Source organism: Oncorhynchus clarkii, chromosome 30 (assembly GCF_045791955.1).
Source record: "Oncorhynchus clarkii lewisi isolate Uvic-CL-2024 chromosome 30, UVic_Ocla_1.0, whole genome shotgun sequence".
In the NCBI taxonomy this organism is placed as follows: domain Eukaryota; kingdom Metazoa; phylum Chordata; class Actinopteri; order Salmoniformes; family Salmonidae; genus Oncorhynchus; species Oncorhynchus clarkii.
Genome location: NC_092176.1, coordinates 8604642 through 8619229, shown reverse-complemented (window position 1 = coordinate 8619229; position 14588 = coordinate 8604642). Strand labels below are relative to the sequence as shown.

General features: G+C 43.6%; 1 protein-coding gene across 1 annotated transcript in view; it reads right to left on the bottom strand.

Moving 5' to 3' along the window:
• Positions 1 to 2572: 2572 nt before the first annotated feature.
• Positions 2573 to 14588, bottom strand: part of LOC139389627 (uncharacterized) — a 48389-nt gene continuing 36373 nt past the window's right edge. The window contains exons 9-17 of the mRNA XM_071136484.1: positions 14317 to 14367; positions 13703 to 14176; positions 10846 to 10916; positions 10238 to 10441; positions 9703 to 9882; positions 8814 to 8913; positions 8544 to 8675; positions 7449 to 7535; positions 2573 to 2675 (exon numbers count right to left, since the gene is read on the bottom strand). Of these exons, the coding sequence (XP_070992585.1) occupies positions 2573 to 2675; positions 7449 to 7535; positions 8544 to 8675; positions 8814 to 8913; positions 9703 to 9882; positions 10238 to 10441; positions 10846 to 10916; positions 13703 to 14176; positions 14317 to 14367 (1402 nt within the window). The remainder of the gene's footprint in view (positions 2676 to 7448; positions 7536 to 8543; positions 8676 to 8813; positions 8914 to 9702; positions 9883 to 10237; positions 10442 to 10845; positions 10917 to 13702; positions 14177 to 14316; positions 14368 to 14588) is intronic.

Below are 14588 nucleotides of genomic sequence, written 5' to 3'. Positions count from 1 at the left end.
ATCCCCATTTAGCAAGAGTTACAAAAGCCATTGAAGCAGACCTAAACTAATTCATGCACTATTGTTGAAATGAGTAAAAATGCTATGCAAATTGTCATTATAACATGCCATTGCTGGTATGACCCTCTTGACTTTTCTTTAAAAAAATATATATTTTTATGAATTTTACCCCTTTTTCCTCCCCAATTTCGTGGTATCCAATTGTTTAGTATCTTGTCTCATCGCTACAACTCCTGTACGGGCTCGGGAGAGACGAAGGTTGAAAGTCATGCGTCCTCCGATACACAACCCAACCAAGCCGCACTGCTTCTTAACACAGCGCCATCCAACCCGGAAGCCAGCCGCACCAATATGTTGGGGGAAACACCATGCACCTGGCAACCTTGGTTGACTATAGTATGGGCATAGTGTTTTGTGAAAGTGTGAGAATGTTACTCTATGAAGAAAGATTTAGAAATGTCAAGAGGGATATGTCGTCATTGGTTATAAGAGGGAGCTTCAAGGGGATCCGTGTGAGAGAGTCAGAGACTATGCCTTCAAGGAATTCCTCACACGCAAATGATTTAGCTTGTAGCTTGTTCCTTGTTCCAGTTGAGCCTTTAGTGTTAGATAACATTGACATTAGGGCTCAAGTCTCGTGAGCTGGCTGAGGGGATACTATATTAGTGCTCTAACCTTAGATGGAAAAAGGCATAGACCTAAATACATTTACTGTTAATGTATGATACATACAACAGAAATTCTTCATCCTGTCTTGATCAGTGTCAAAGGTTAAGGGTTAAGGGTTAGTAAAGGATGAGAAACACACCAAGGGGTAAAGCGCACTGTCAGTACGCATGCAGCTAGTTCAGCTCATCCTGGGCTACAAGGGGTTAAGAGGGTTAGGAAGGGAACAGAGAATGCTAAAAAGATACAGTTGTGCCCGCTGAAAAGTGTTTGGGCACCTGTGCCGGGATGAAGGCGAGTTCCTTGTGGCAGCAAGTACAATTGCATGTTTGTCGAGTAAGTTTGATAAAAGTTGCATTAAATGAATTCATCTTAAAACATTGTTGAGTATTTATTGAATTCACATTGGGATATTAAAACATAACATGTTCCCACACTTAGAAAACACCACCGATGCAGTTACCCACGCTTTGAGACAACACACTGCTGATACCTAACTTTTCAACGCACCGAACTGTAGGCAGGGGTCTACGGTCAGTTGGGGTGGATTATGGGTGAAGGAGTCCCGAAGAGGTCAAACAAGTTGATCATCAAATAGAGAAAAAAAAAATACCTCATGCAGAGATCAGAAACAACCAATCACAGGACAGGACAGACAGGACACATTCTTACATATCACACAGACCGTGGGTGAGGTCATCAGATTAAATCAGCCTGGGGGGGAGGGGTGTTAGTGCCAGGAGGTAAGGCCAGTCTGAAAATACACGGGGGGTAAGGGAACTCAACCAACACAGGCAGACCTTTTGAGTTTACCTCATACATGCAAATGTCTGTATACCCCTCTCCTCTTCGTACCTTAGACGGGAGTAGAGAAAGGCAGGAGGGGTACAGTTAGTGAGTGGACACAACACAGAGGATTCATCCTCCCTCCCAACCAATCACTATGGCTCGGTTTCCCTCAACTCAGCACAGGAACATCCGCAGGGTTATTATGTCTCAGCTCTATTCTGTCTTTCACATGTCTCCAATGACAGTGTCCAGGTTACAGAGGATACAGCAGGTCTCCTTTGACTCTCTACACGTCAATGAGAAATCATCCAAAGACCTTTGTAGTCTATACATGCATTCTTGTTGCTCTCTTGTTGCTCTCATTGAAGGAAGTTAGAGGTAGCTTTGTGAGCCAGTGCTAACTAGCGTTAGCGCAATGACTGGAGGTCTATGGTATATACTAGTTAGCAACTTCCTTCAAACTGGGCACAGAAGTATAAAAATGGTATCCACCAGTCCATATGACTCTGGGAAATTAGATAAAATGCTTCATTGCCAAAATACTGAAATATTCCTTTAAGGACAAATTCTTAGTTACAATGACAACATGGCAAGTTGATCTAAAACAGGGATAAGCAAATTGGAAGACGATGTCATGCTGGATTTAGTTATTTTCCTTTCAAATCAGCATCTGTCCCCTGGCATGGGCCGGAGTTGGCTATCCATGATCTGGAATGAATGTCCCCTCAGTCTATCCCCCTCAATAACAGCCAGTAGTGCAACATTTTACAGTCATTTTATGGTTCCCCCCAAAAAGGCCCACACCACACTATTATGCTCCTCATACCACCTTTTAACAGCAACAATGTTTGTACCTGTGTGGATCTAAACATTGTCACTTTTTTAAATGTTGTATTACAAAATGTCAGTGTGATCTTATGCACATGCAATGTGTCAAGTGCTGTAAAGTTTAACCCCAAAATTGGCTACTTTGTAAGATACTTTTTACAGAAATCTAGTCATCTGATCACACCGTTTCCAAAACTAAAGTGGTGGAACTCCATTCCACTCTCGTTCCATGTGTGTGTGTGTGTCAGTTGTTACTTTATCTTCATGCTCACAATATCTTCACACTCACTCACTTGATAATGCTCTCAGGGATGTGCACATACTCCATTGGAATTAGCTCTCGTAGCTCCGCCAGGCTGTTCACATACTTTATCTTACTGCTGAACTTAGAACTGCAGACAGAGACAGAGAGAGACAGAGAGAGAGAGAGAAGTTGTGAGAAAGGTGGAGAGGTGGCAGAGAATGGGGGTGGGGGGGGGCAACAACAAAGGCATGACAGAACACTTAACTTAAAGCTGACAGGTTGATCAAATGCATTATTACTTGTTATACAGTGCATTTGGAAAGTATTTAGACCCCTTGACTTCCACATGTTGTTACGTTACAGCCTTATTCTAAAATTGATTAAATGTTTTTTTTTCTCGTCAATCTACATATAATGACAAAGCGAAAACAGTTTTTTAGACAAAAAACAGAAATACTTTATTTACAAGAATTCAGACCCTTTGCTATGGGACTCGGAAATTGAGCTCAGGTGCATCCTGTTTCCAAATGACCACCCTTGAGAGGTTTCTACAACTTGATTGGAGATCTGGGGAAGGGTACCAAAACATTTCTGCATCATTAAAGGTCCCCAAGAACACAGTGGCTTCCATCATTCTTAAATGGAAGACGTTTGGAACCATCAAGACTCTTCCTAGAGCTGGCCGCCAGGCCAAACTAAGCAATTGGGGCAGAAGGGCCTTGGTCAGGGAGGTGACCAAGAACCCAATGGTCACCCTGAAAGAGCTCCAGAGTTCCTCTGAGAAGATGGGAGAACCTTCCATAAGGACAAACATCTCTGCAGCACTCCACCAATCAGGCCTTTATGGAAAAGTGGCCAGACAAATCAAATCTTATTAGTTACATGCGCCAAATACAATAGGTACCTTACAACAATACCTTACAGTGAAATGCTTACTTATGAACCCCCGCCAACAATGCAGTTTAAAAAAATACGGACAAGCATAAGAGATAAAAGTAACAAGTAATTAAAGAGCAGCAGTAAAACAACAATAGAAAGATTACATACAGGGGGGAACGGGTACAGAGTCAATGTGCGGGGGCACCAGTTAGTTGAGGTAGTATGTACATGTAGGTAGAATTATTGAAGTGACTATGCATAGATGATAACAACAGAGAGTAGCAGCGGTGTAAAAAGGGGGAGGGGGGGGGGCAATGAAAATAGTCTGGGTAGCCATTTGATTAGATGTTCAGGAGTCTCATGGCTTGGGGGTAGAAGCTGTTTAGAAGCCTCTTGGACCTAGACTTGGTGATCCGGTACCGCTTGCAGTGCGGTAGCAGAGAGTCTATAACTATGGTGGCTGGAGTCTTTGACAATTTTTAGGGCCTTCCTCTGACACCGCCTGGTATAGAGGTCCTGGATGGCAGGAAGCTTGGCCCCAGTGATATACTGGGCTGTTCGCACTACCCTCTGTAGTGCCTTGCGGTCGTAGGCCGAGCAGTTCCCATACCAAGCAGTGATGCAACCACTCTCGATGGTGCAGCTGTAGAACCTTTTGAGGATCTGAGGACCCTTGCCAAATATTTTCAGTTTTCTGAGGGGGAATAGGTTTTGTCATGCTCTCTTCACAACTGTCTTGGTGTGCTTGGACCATGTTAGTTTGTTGGTGATGTGGACACCAAGGAACTTGAAGCTCTCAACTTGCTCCACTGCAGCCCCGTCAATGAGAATGTGGGCGTGCTCTGTACTCTTTTTCATGTAGTCCACAAACATCTCCTTTGTCTTGATCACATTGAGGGAGAGGTTGTTGTCCTGGCACCACATGGCCAGGTCTCTGACCTCCTCCCTATAGGCTGTCACGTTGTTGTTGGTGATCAGGCCTACCACTGTTGTGTCATCGACAAATTTAATGATGGTGTTGGAGTCATGCCTGGCCGTGCAGTCATGAGTGAACAGGGAGTACAGGTCGGGACTGACCATGCACCACTGAGGGGCCCCTGTGTTGAGGATCAGCATGGCGGATGTGTTGTTACCTACCCTTACCACCTGGGGGCAGCCCGTCAGGAAGTCCAGGATCCAGTTGCAGAAGGAGGTGTTTAGTCCCAGAGTCCTTAGCTTTTTGATGAGCATTGAGGGCACTATGGTGTTTAACGCTGAGCTGTAGACAATGAATAGCATTCTCACATAGGTGTTCCTTTTGTCCAGGTGGGAAAGGGTAGAGTGGAGTGCAATAGAGATTGCATCATCTGTGGATCTGTTGGTGCGGTATGCAAATTAGAGCTGGTCTAGGGTTTCTGGGATAATGGTGTTGATATGAGCCATGACCAGCCTTTCCAAGCACTTCATGTTTACAGATGTGAGTGCTACGAGTCGGTAGTCATTTAGGCAGGTTACTTTAGTGTTCTTGGGCACAGGCACTATGGTGGTCTGCTTAAAACATGTTGGTATTATAGACTCGGACAGGGAGAGGTTGAAAATGTCAGTGAAGACACTTGCCAGTTGGTCAGCGCATGCTCGCAGTACCTGTTCTGGTAATCCGTATGTCCCTGCGGCCTTGTGAATGTTGACCTGTTTAATTAAAGGTCTTACTCACATCGGCTGCGGAGAGCGTGATCACACAGTCGTCCGGAACAGCTGGTGCTCTCATGCATGTTTCAGTGCTATTAGCCTCTAAGCGAGCATAGAAGCAGTCTAGCCTGTCTGGTAGGCTTGTATCACTAGGCAGCTCTCAGCTGTGCTTCCCTTTGTAGTCTGTAATGGTTTGCAAGTTCTGCCACATCTGACGAGCGTCAGAGCCGGTGTAGTATGATTCGATCTTAGTCCTGTATTGACGCTTTGCCTGTTTGATGATTCATCACAGGGCATAACGGGATTTTTTATAAGCTTCCAGGTTAGAGTCTCGCTCCTTAAAAGCGGCAGCTCAAGCCTTTAGCTCAGTGCATATGCTGCCTGTAATCCATGGCTTCTGGTTGGGGTATGTACATACAGTCACTGTGGGGACGACGTCAACGATGCACTTATTGATGAAGCCAATGACTGATGTGGTGTACTCCTCAATGCCATCAGAGGAATCCCTGAACATATTCCAGTCTGTGCTAGCAAAACAGTCCTGTAGCTTAGCATCTGCTTCATTTGACCACTTTTTTATTGATCTAGTCACTGGTGCTTCCAGATTTAATTTTTGCTTGTTAACAGGAATCAGGAGGATAGAATTATGGTCAGATTTGCCAAATGGTTGGCGAGGGGGAGCTTTGTATGTGTTTCTGTGTGTGGAGTATAGTTGGTCCAAAGTTTTTTCCCTCTGGTTGCATATTTAACATCCTGATAGAAATTTGGTAAAACGAATATAAGTTTCCCTGCATTAAAGTCCCCGGCTACTAGGAGCGCCACCTCTGGGTGAGTGTTTTCTTGTTTGCTTATGGCGGAATACAGCTCATTCAATGCTGTCTTAGTGCCAGCCTCTGACTGCGGTGGTATGTAAACAGCTACAAAAAATACAGAGGAAAACTCTAGGTAGGTAGTGTGGTCTACAGCTTATCATGAGATACTCTACCTCAGGCGAGCAATAGCTTGAGACTTCCTTACATATCGTGCACCAGCTGTTATTTACAAAAATACATAGTCCGCTGCCCCCTTGTCTTACCAGACGCCTCTGTCCTATCCTGCCGGTATAGCGTGTAACCAGCATGTTGATAGTGTTGTCGTTCAGCCACGACTCCTTGAAGCATAAGATCTTACTGTTTTTAATGTCCCGTTGGTAGTTTAATCTTCCGCATAGCTCGTTGATTTTATTCTCCAAAGATTGCACGTTTGCTAGCAGAATGGAGGGAAGTGGGGGTTTATTTGATCGCCTACAAATTCTCAGAAGGCAACCCACCCTTTGGCCCCTTTTTCGCCGCCTCTTCTTCACGCAAATTGAAGGGATCTGGGCCTGTTCCCGAGAAAGTAGTATATCGTTCGGGATGGGCTTGTCAGACTCGTTAAAGGAAAAAAAGGATACTGCCAGTCTGTGGTGAGTAATCCCCTTATGTCTAGAAGTTATTTTTGGTCATAAGAGACGGTAGAGGCAACATTATGTACAAAATAAGTAAAACAGCAACTTACAAACATCGCAAATAAACGAACAAAGAAATCACAATAGTTTGGGGACACGTAAAATGTCTGCTTTCCTCTCTAATATAAGACATCTAATATAAGCCACTCCTCAGTAAAAGGCACATGACAGCCTGCTTGGAGTTTGCCAAAAGGCACATAAAGGACTCTCGGACTATGAGAAACAAGATTTTCTGGTCTGATGAAACCAAGTTAGAACTCTTTGGCCTGAATGCCATGCATAACGTCTGGAGAAAACCTGGCACCATCCCTATAGTGAAGCATGGTGGTGGCAGGGAAAGAGGGAAAGATTAACGGAGCAAAGTACAGAGAGATCCTTAGGTGATAAAATACTTATGTCATGCAATAAAATGCAAATTAATTACTTACAAATCATACAATGTGATTTTCTGGATTTTTATAAAAATTACAATTATGATAAAAATTACAGACCTCTACATGCTTTGTAAGTAGGAAAACCTGCAAAATCGGCAGTGTATCAAATACTTGTTCTCTCCACTGTATAAGTTACCACACCCGGTCTCAGGGATGGTTAACTCTGGGAATTCCTTCGGTCTCTACAGAGTTATGTAAATCAGCTTTTAGTTTTTTTGCACTGTATTTGTGGAACAATCTTCAAAATGCTCTTAAATTAGATGTCTGTGCCTCTATGGCAATTCAGATTCCTAATTGAGGACCTTATTACTGATGAATGTGTTTTGTTTCTGTTTGCATTTTGCTAAATTTCCATAAATTCAGGGCTCTTCTGTAAAAGAGACATTGGTCTTAGTATGACTCACTGGTTAAATAAAAGACAAATAAATGTGTGAGAAAGCATGGGTATCTCCACCTTATGAAGGGTCTGATGATTCCCAACACTGTTCGGATAAACCAAGACGGATGGACAATGATAAAGGATTTCAGATTCTTCCTGAGCCTGACATGAGACATGAAAACAAAAGAAAACAAGAGTTAGTGAGAATTGAAGCATGAGTCTGTATGTACTGTATGCATGTGTGTGTGTGTATTTTTGGTTTTACTATCCTTGTGGGGACCAGAAGTCCTCACAAGGATAGTAAAACATGGATACATTTTGACGGTCCCCACAAGGAAAAAAGGCTATTTTAGGTGTTAGGTTTAAGTTTAAGGTTAGAATTCTGGATTCGGGTTAGGTTTCGGGGATTTACCCAAAATCCAGAAACTCCTTAGTGATTCCATACAATGAAACAACTGCTGCGGCTTTGGTGGCTAGATGGCGGCGACCATCTGAAGCTTAATTTGTCAAAATTCTTCTTCTGAATTCTCAAATAAATACGGTTCGACGACAACATCGGCACCCCAGTAGTTTTCTTCATCGCAAGTATTTCATCGTCAGACATACAGTATTTGTAAGTTGTTGCTTACTTAGTATAACTAATGTGTAATGCTGTCTTCACTTCTCCTCCGAATAAAACGTGCATCTGTGAGTAAGGGCATAACGTGCAGTTTTACATAGCAGGGATTCCCCCGAGAGCGCACACGCACAGTTGCTACCCATCTCCACTGCTGTGGCAGTTGGCTACATAAAATATTTATATAAAATAATCGCAAATGTTTTAGGTGGAAAAGTACACATTTGCTAACTCCAAACTGATTCGGCCGTAAATTTTCAATAAAACAATGAATTTGTCCAAACTTCCCAGATTTCTGAATCATGAATTCACTGGGAACGGAGCATAGTGAGGCCTGCATCCAGCAACGTCACAAGTCACGTGACCCGTTTTTGCAGCTGTTTCAGAACAGCACTACAAGGGACAGGAAGTGGGAGAGGGCTAACGCAGCAGTAGTTTCAATGTATGGAATTACTTGGGAGTTTCTGGATTTTAGATCAACTTCTTTAAGGTTAGGATTAGGGAAAATAGGATTTTGGTCCCAAGAAGGATAATGTGTGTGTGTGACTTGTTACCTCCTGTCAATCATATGGTAGCACTTCTTCATCCAACCTATTCCAGGCATCCTCCTGCGGGGTGTGGCTCCATTCAGATACACAATCATGTAGTCTTCAGCAACCATGAGCTCCAGAGTGCTGATCACATACCTGAACACACACACACACACACACACGAGCACAATACTGTTGAGCGTGTTTTGATACATGATGATACAATACATGCATGATACATGCTATGCTTATGGATCTACTGACTTGATCACAATAAATAGCAGTAGCACTTACAGGAAGAGGTTCTCCATGACATAATGATAATCATCACAGTTACTGTCTGGTAGGAAGCACGCTGCAAACACGATGATGGCATTCAGGTCACCATAGTAACCTGAGGAGGAGGAGGAGACGGGGGGGGGGGCTCATCAAGAGGAGGTGTCTACTGAATAATCACAGGGGATTCAATGCAAAAGTGTGTGTATGTCAGGGTTGGGGTCAATTCAAATTGAAGTCACTCAATTCAGGAAGTGATTTGAATAAAAAAATGCAAACATTCAAAAACTTAATAGCTTCTCATTTTCAACTGATTGGGAAATCATTGAAAATGGATGCCATTTTTGTAAAAAAATGTTTTACCCCTTTTACTCCCCAGTTTTGTGGTATCCAATTGGTAGTTACAGTCTTGTCTCATCGCTGCAACTCCCGTACAGACTCGGGAGAGGCGAAGGTCGAGAGCCGTGCATCCTCCGAATCACAACCCAACCAAGCCGCACTGCATCTTGACACAATGCCCATTTAACCCGGTAGGCAGCTGCACCAATGTGTCGGAGGAAACACCGCATACCTGGCTACCGTGTCAGCGTGCACTGCACCCGGCCCGCCACAGGAGTCGCTAGTGCGTGATGGGACAAGGACATCCCTGCCGGCCAAACCCTCCCCTAACCCGGACGACGCTGGGCCAATTGTGGGTCTCCCGGTCGCGGCCGACTGTGACAGAGCCTGGACTCCAACCCAGGATCTCTAGTGGCACAGCTAGCACTGCGATGCAGTGCCTTAGACCATTGCGCCAATCGGGAGGCCATGGATGCAATTTTCAATGGCATTTCTGTTTATTTCCTCAATTGGCTGACTTCAATACGACTTGGAGTGAGTGTGTGTGTGTGTGTGTGTGTGTGTGTACCTCCATGAGAGATGACTCTTTGGTAAGACTCAATACACTTCATGTCGATGCGGTGCTCCTGCTCCCCGATGACGACTGTCCTCCACAGTTTGGCGTCCTGTCGCTCCTCCTCTGCACTGTATTCTGGGATAGCCTCGCTAGGCTCCCTGTCTGCTTCCTGATTGGACCCCTGGGGGTCACCTGTTGGTGAAATCATTCTATAGCTAATGGCCTAACTCGCACACATCATGATGAAGCATAAGAATACAGCTAGAAGTGTCTTCATAAAAACAAAATGCAAACACACCTTGCTTGACATGTATGGGTGAGTGTATGCGAGTCTTTCTCGATTGTTTGTTCATATTTACAAACAAATGACTGAAAGTGTCTTTTCATATATTGAATTGTGTCCAACACATTTTCTTGAACGAGTTTTGATTCCTCCTTTGAGTAGAGCCCGTGGTTGTTTAAGTCTCTCTGTCTGTATCATGTGTGTGTACAATGAGCTCGTGCGTGTGTGTATACACATGTGTGTGTGTGTGTGTGTGTGTCTCACCTATTCCGTTGAACTCCAGGGAGTCGGCCTCGTCAGGTGTGTCCAGCTCGTCCACGTTGATGTCCAGATCGTCGCCCGTATCCAAGGCGTCGTCAGAGAGGAGGGATCCCTCGCTGCGGTCCAGAGACACGTTCATGGGCGGGGCCACCAGCTTCTTCCTGGGTGGGATACTGGCCCCATTCAGCTCCAGAGAGGAAGGGGGATCTAAGGAAAATGTTCACAACGTGTTAGGGATATGATTCTCTGTATGTGAATGAATATTTCCTCATAAGTTCTTGACTTCATGATCAGTAAACGGTGATACAAGCCCAACTGACATCATTAAAATAAATAGCATTAGTGGAGAGAAGAGATAGCAATATCTTTAGAGACAGTGATACACTAGAATGACTAGGAGATGAGATACGACTTCTTATTTGAGTGTAAATCTATCTACCACAAATTGGTAGCAGGATACTAGTGGCGTTGGTTGTAGCATAGATAACCCATGTCCCACTCGCTCCATTGGTCAAGAGAAAGTATTTCGACCCACAGATGACTCTGCACAGATGCACTTTTTTTTTCTTGTGTGTGTCGAAAAAGGGCGTGTGTGCGTGCGTGTGCATCACCTGGTCTGTTTTCCAACCCATCCGTGTGGTCTTTATTTGAGGCCATCCTCCCAGGATCGTCTGAAGCAGGCCTACCCCAAACACACACAAGCATCCAGTCATGACTGAAACAACCATGGACTCTACTCAATTGAGGAATTTAAAAAAAAAAAACATTCAAGAAAATGAGTTTGACACAATTCAATAGATGAACATACACTTCTAATAATTTGTTTGTGAATACTTGACCACGAAGCATCACTAAATGCAAGTGGACCAGGGACAATACAACCTATTTTTATTTGCCTCCAAGCCGCACCCCCAGACCCTGATTAGCATAACTCCCATTAACAATGGGGAGTTAGACAAAGACTCACACGCACTCACGCATGCACACACTTTCCAACACACCCAGCTTTCCCAACAATGGGACGAAAATATACTAACAACTAACCAATTGCTTCTAATCTAAAGAGAGTTGTTGTTGTTGGTGCCATTCTCTCCAACAAAGATGCTCTACAAACTCACCTCTTCCCAGACAACCAGGTGATCTCTGTGCTGCTCTCCTGTCAACTGGGATGCCACACACTTTTCTCTCTCTTGCCCAACTCTTGTTGTTTTTGTTTTTTTATCTTTCACACTTTGCTTCTCTTTCTGGCTGTTCTAATTATTTTCTTTCTCTTTCAGCATAAGGGGCTCGGTCCCTCATTCGCCATATTGGAGTCATGTGACCTCCCTCTGAATCGTAATGAGAGCTGATCAGCTATCGCAGAGTGTAGAGCATGTCAAAATCAACACAAATTAAGTATAAAATATATTAAGCTATGTTTAGTTACATTTGTCCACTACTCGTTCTAAAATTACACTCCATGTCAGCCTCCAAAAAAACCCAGTTAAAAAACAAGATTGTCACTACGAAAACTTAATTGTCAAAAATACATTGGATGTATTTAGAAGTTAGTTTCCCCCCTTTCTCATAAACAGTACAGCAAACAGAACTCAACCACAATTATTCAACTCACACACAAATAGGGGGAGGGGTCATATTTATCCCCCGGTAACCAAAGAGGGGAGGAGTCATTACAATTACAAAGAGGGGTGACAAGGCAAGACAAACATCAACAACCCACTGGGCACACACCGGTTGAATCAACGTTGAATACACGTTAAATTTACATCTGTGCCCAGTGGGAATGCAACTGGGGCAGAGAAAAAAAACACACACACACACCAAAAAACGGAGTAAACACTTCATAAAAGAGCAACCTAAATTTCCTCTCACTGAAACTGCTCTCCATTGGAAACAATGCCTATTCAAGAGGGTGTACATCTGAACATAGAATGTAGGCTACATGTTACACATAGCATATTGGAATTTGCATGTGTAGATGCAAAGTGTGTAGACATAATAAATACGCTGTAGTATGAAATGACATGTAGCCCATTCTGGAGCATAGATTGGAATGGAGCCAACTCCATTGCTTGGGAGCGCATCCACATTAATGGGACAGTTGCCAAGCAACAGAGTTCAGGACTTCCTAATAAGTGGCCCATCCCACAGAGGCATTTGTGTGTGAGTGAGTGAATGAGAGAGAGTGTTTGAGTGAAGTACACACACATGCAGTTGAATACTTTGGCAAGCTGGTTCCACAGTGAAACATTGAGATGCAAATAACCCCCCCAAAATGTTTTAAGGAAATAGAAATGCTTGGAGGTCCTTATGCAATATAATTCAATTAAAAGCATGTGTGGATCAAGACAAACGGATCTGAATAAACACACATAGGGCTGGTTTCCTGGACACAGATTAAGCCACATTCTATACTAAAAAGCAATGGAAATTCTACATTTCAATTGTGAGGTTGTGAGTAAGTAATAATTTTTGAGCAATAATTCTGGAATAACCAGTCTGGATATTCAAATATGATGCCCTGGGCTACACTAAACAGTGAGCTGCTTCTATCACTCACAACACACACACACTATGCAATGGGAATCAAATAGATTAAACTGATCTATTACTGATCCTGCATCATGGAAAACCAATAAAACACCCACATGTCAATTTGGGGCGATGACACAGTCTCAAAAACACATACATGTAAACACAGTAGGGGGAATTGCCAGGGACCTCGCGATACTTAGGTGCCGATACGATACGTACTGTGATTGTCACGATTCTATATGTATTGCAATTTGATACCGTGATTTTATTGCGATTCGATGTTCCAAACATATTGCTCACCATATGTCTGCTGCAAAGGGACAAGATAGCCCGTTTTTAATCAGTCATGGAAATAAAAGTACTGAAAACAAATTGGCTCCCTTTTTAAAAAGAAAATGGAGAACAAGCTATGAAGGAAAAATACTATTGTATTGGTATTGGTGCAGGTACAGCGAACTAGCGCAAAAATAATATTGGTATATTTTCAAAACAATGCGATATATCGTAAAAAATTATATCCCGATATGTAAATGTGTGCAAATACATTTTTTTTACCCCATCACAGCCAACACAGTCCCAAACATACACCTTGACTCAGGACCCCCACCACACAATATCACACTGTTGTCCTATAGGTTCAGTATGGACCTGTACTGCACTCCTGTGGTAATACACAATACCGCAGCTCAATGTCTCCAGTCTATTCTAATCTAGTCAATAATCTTAGTCAATAAAATGATGAATTAGATACTGAATACTTGAGAGATTCTCAAAAGACAACATAATATTTGAACTCAGATCTGTTCAAATTTTGGAATTGTAAGAACCTGGTCCTAGATATGTTTGTACTCCTATGGTCGTACTCCTTTGGTCATTTTCATGCCAACCAAGACGGAACAAACAGATCTAGGAGGAGGCTAGTAAATAACTTACCTGGAGAGTAGAACGTGGGAATAGTCATCAGGAACATAATGGGTCTGCTCTTCAGTCTCATAACAGGCATGGTCTTCAAGAAGATACTTAGCGTTGCCCGTGGGGTCATATGGATCTTCAGGAGTTCTGGAGTGGTCTTGACCTTCAGCCTCCCACTGGGCCTGGCCTTCACTGTCACAATGGCTACAGTCATCAGACCGGCCTTGGCCATTGCCTTCAGTATGGTAGTAGTAGGAATTAGTAGTATGTCCTTTAGCCTCATAGTGTTGGCTGAGGAGATCATCTCTCGCCTCTTCAGCACAGTCACGGGTTTGGTAGGAGGCATGGTCTTCAGTCTGTTCAGTGTGGTGGTCAGTGTGTCCGTATCCATACTGGGTGGAACTGTTGTTGGATTGGTCCTGGCTCGCTGTCCACTGGTGAGGAACCCCCTCGCTGGCTCGCTGGTTCCAAGACTGGGATGCAAAATCTTCAAGTCTGAAGGAGGGGGGGGGGGGGATGTACAAAACAGATTACAAAAACATATCAAACATGTAATAATCACTGACTATCAGTCATTCTCATGTCCACTAAAGAGTGAAAAATACTGGTTAGAAATCACAGATTCTCACACACACCTTGTGTGAGACAGAGGGGAGCTGGCTCCATTGGCTGTGGTGGGGATACAGCTGTAATGAGGCAGGTAATGCATATTTAATGAGGCGTAAACAGATTTCTAAACACACCCAGGGCTGAGATCAAAGTCTGGCGCAACACCACACACACACACACACACACACACTGATCCCTTGTTTCATCTTCAAAAGCTCTGATCATGTCAGAGAAGGGTGTGAGGCAACACGGGTGCAGTATCCACTCTCTTTCCCCCTCCACCCACCCCATTCTTCTC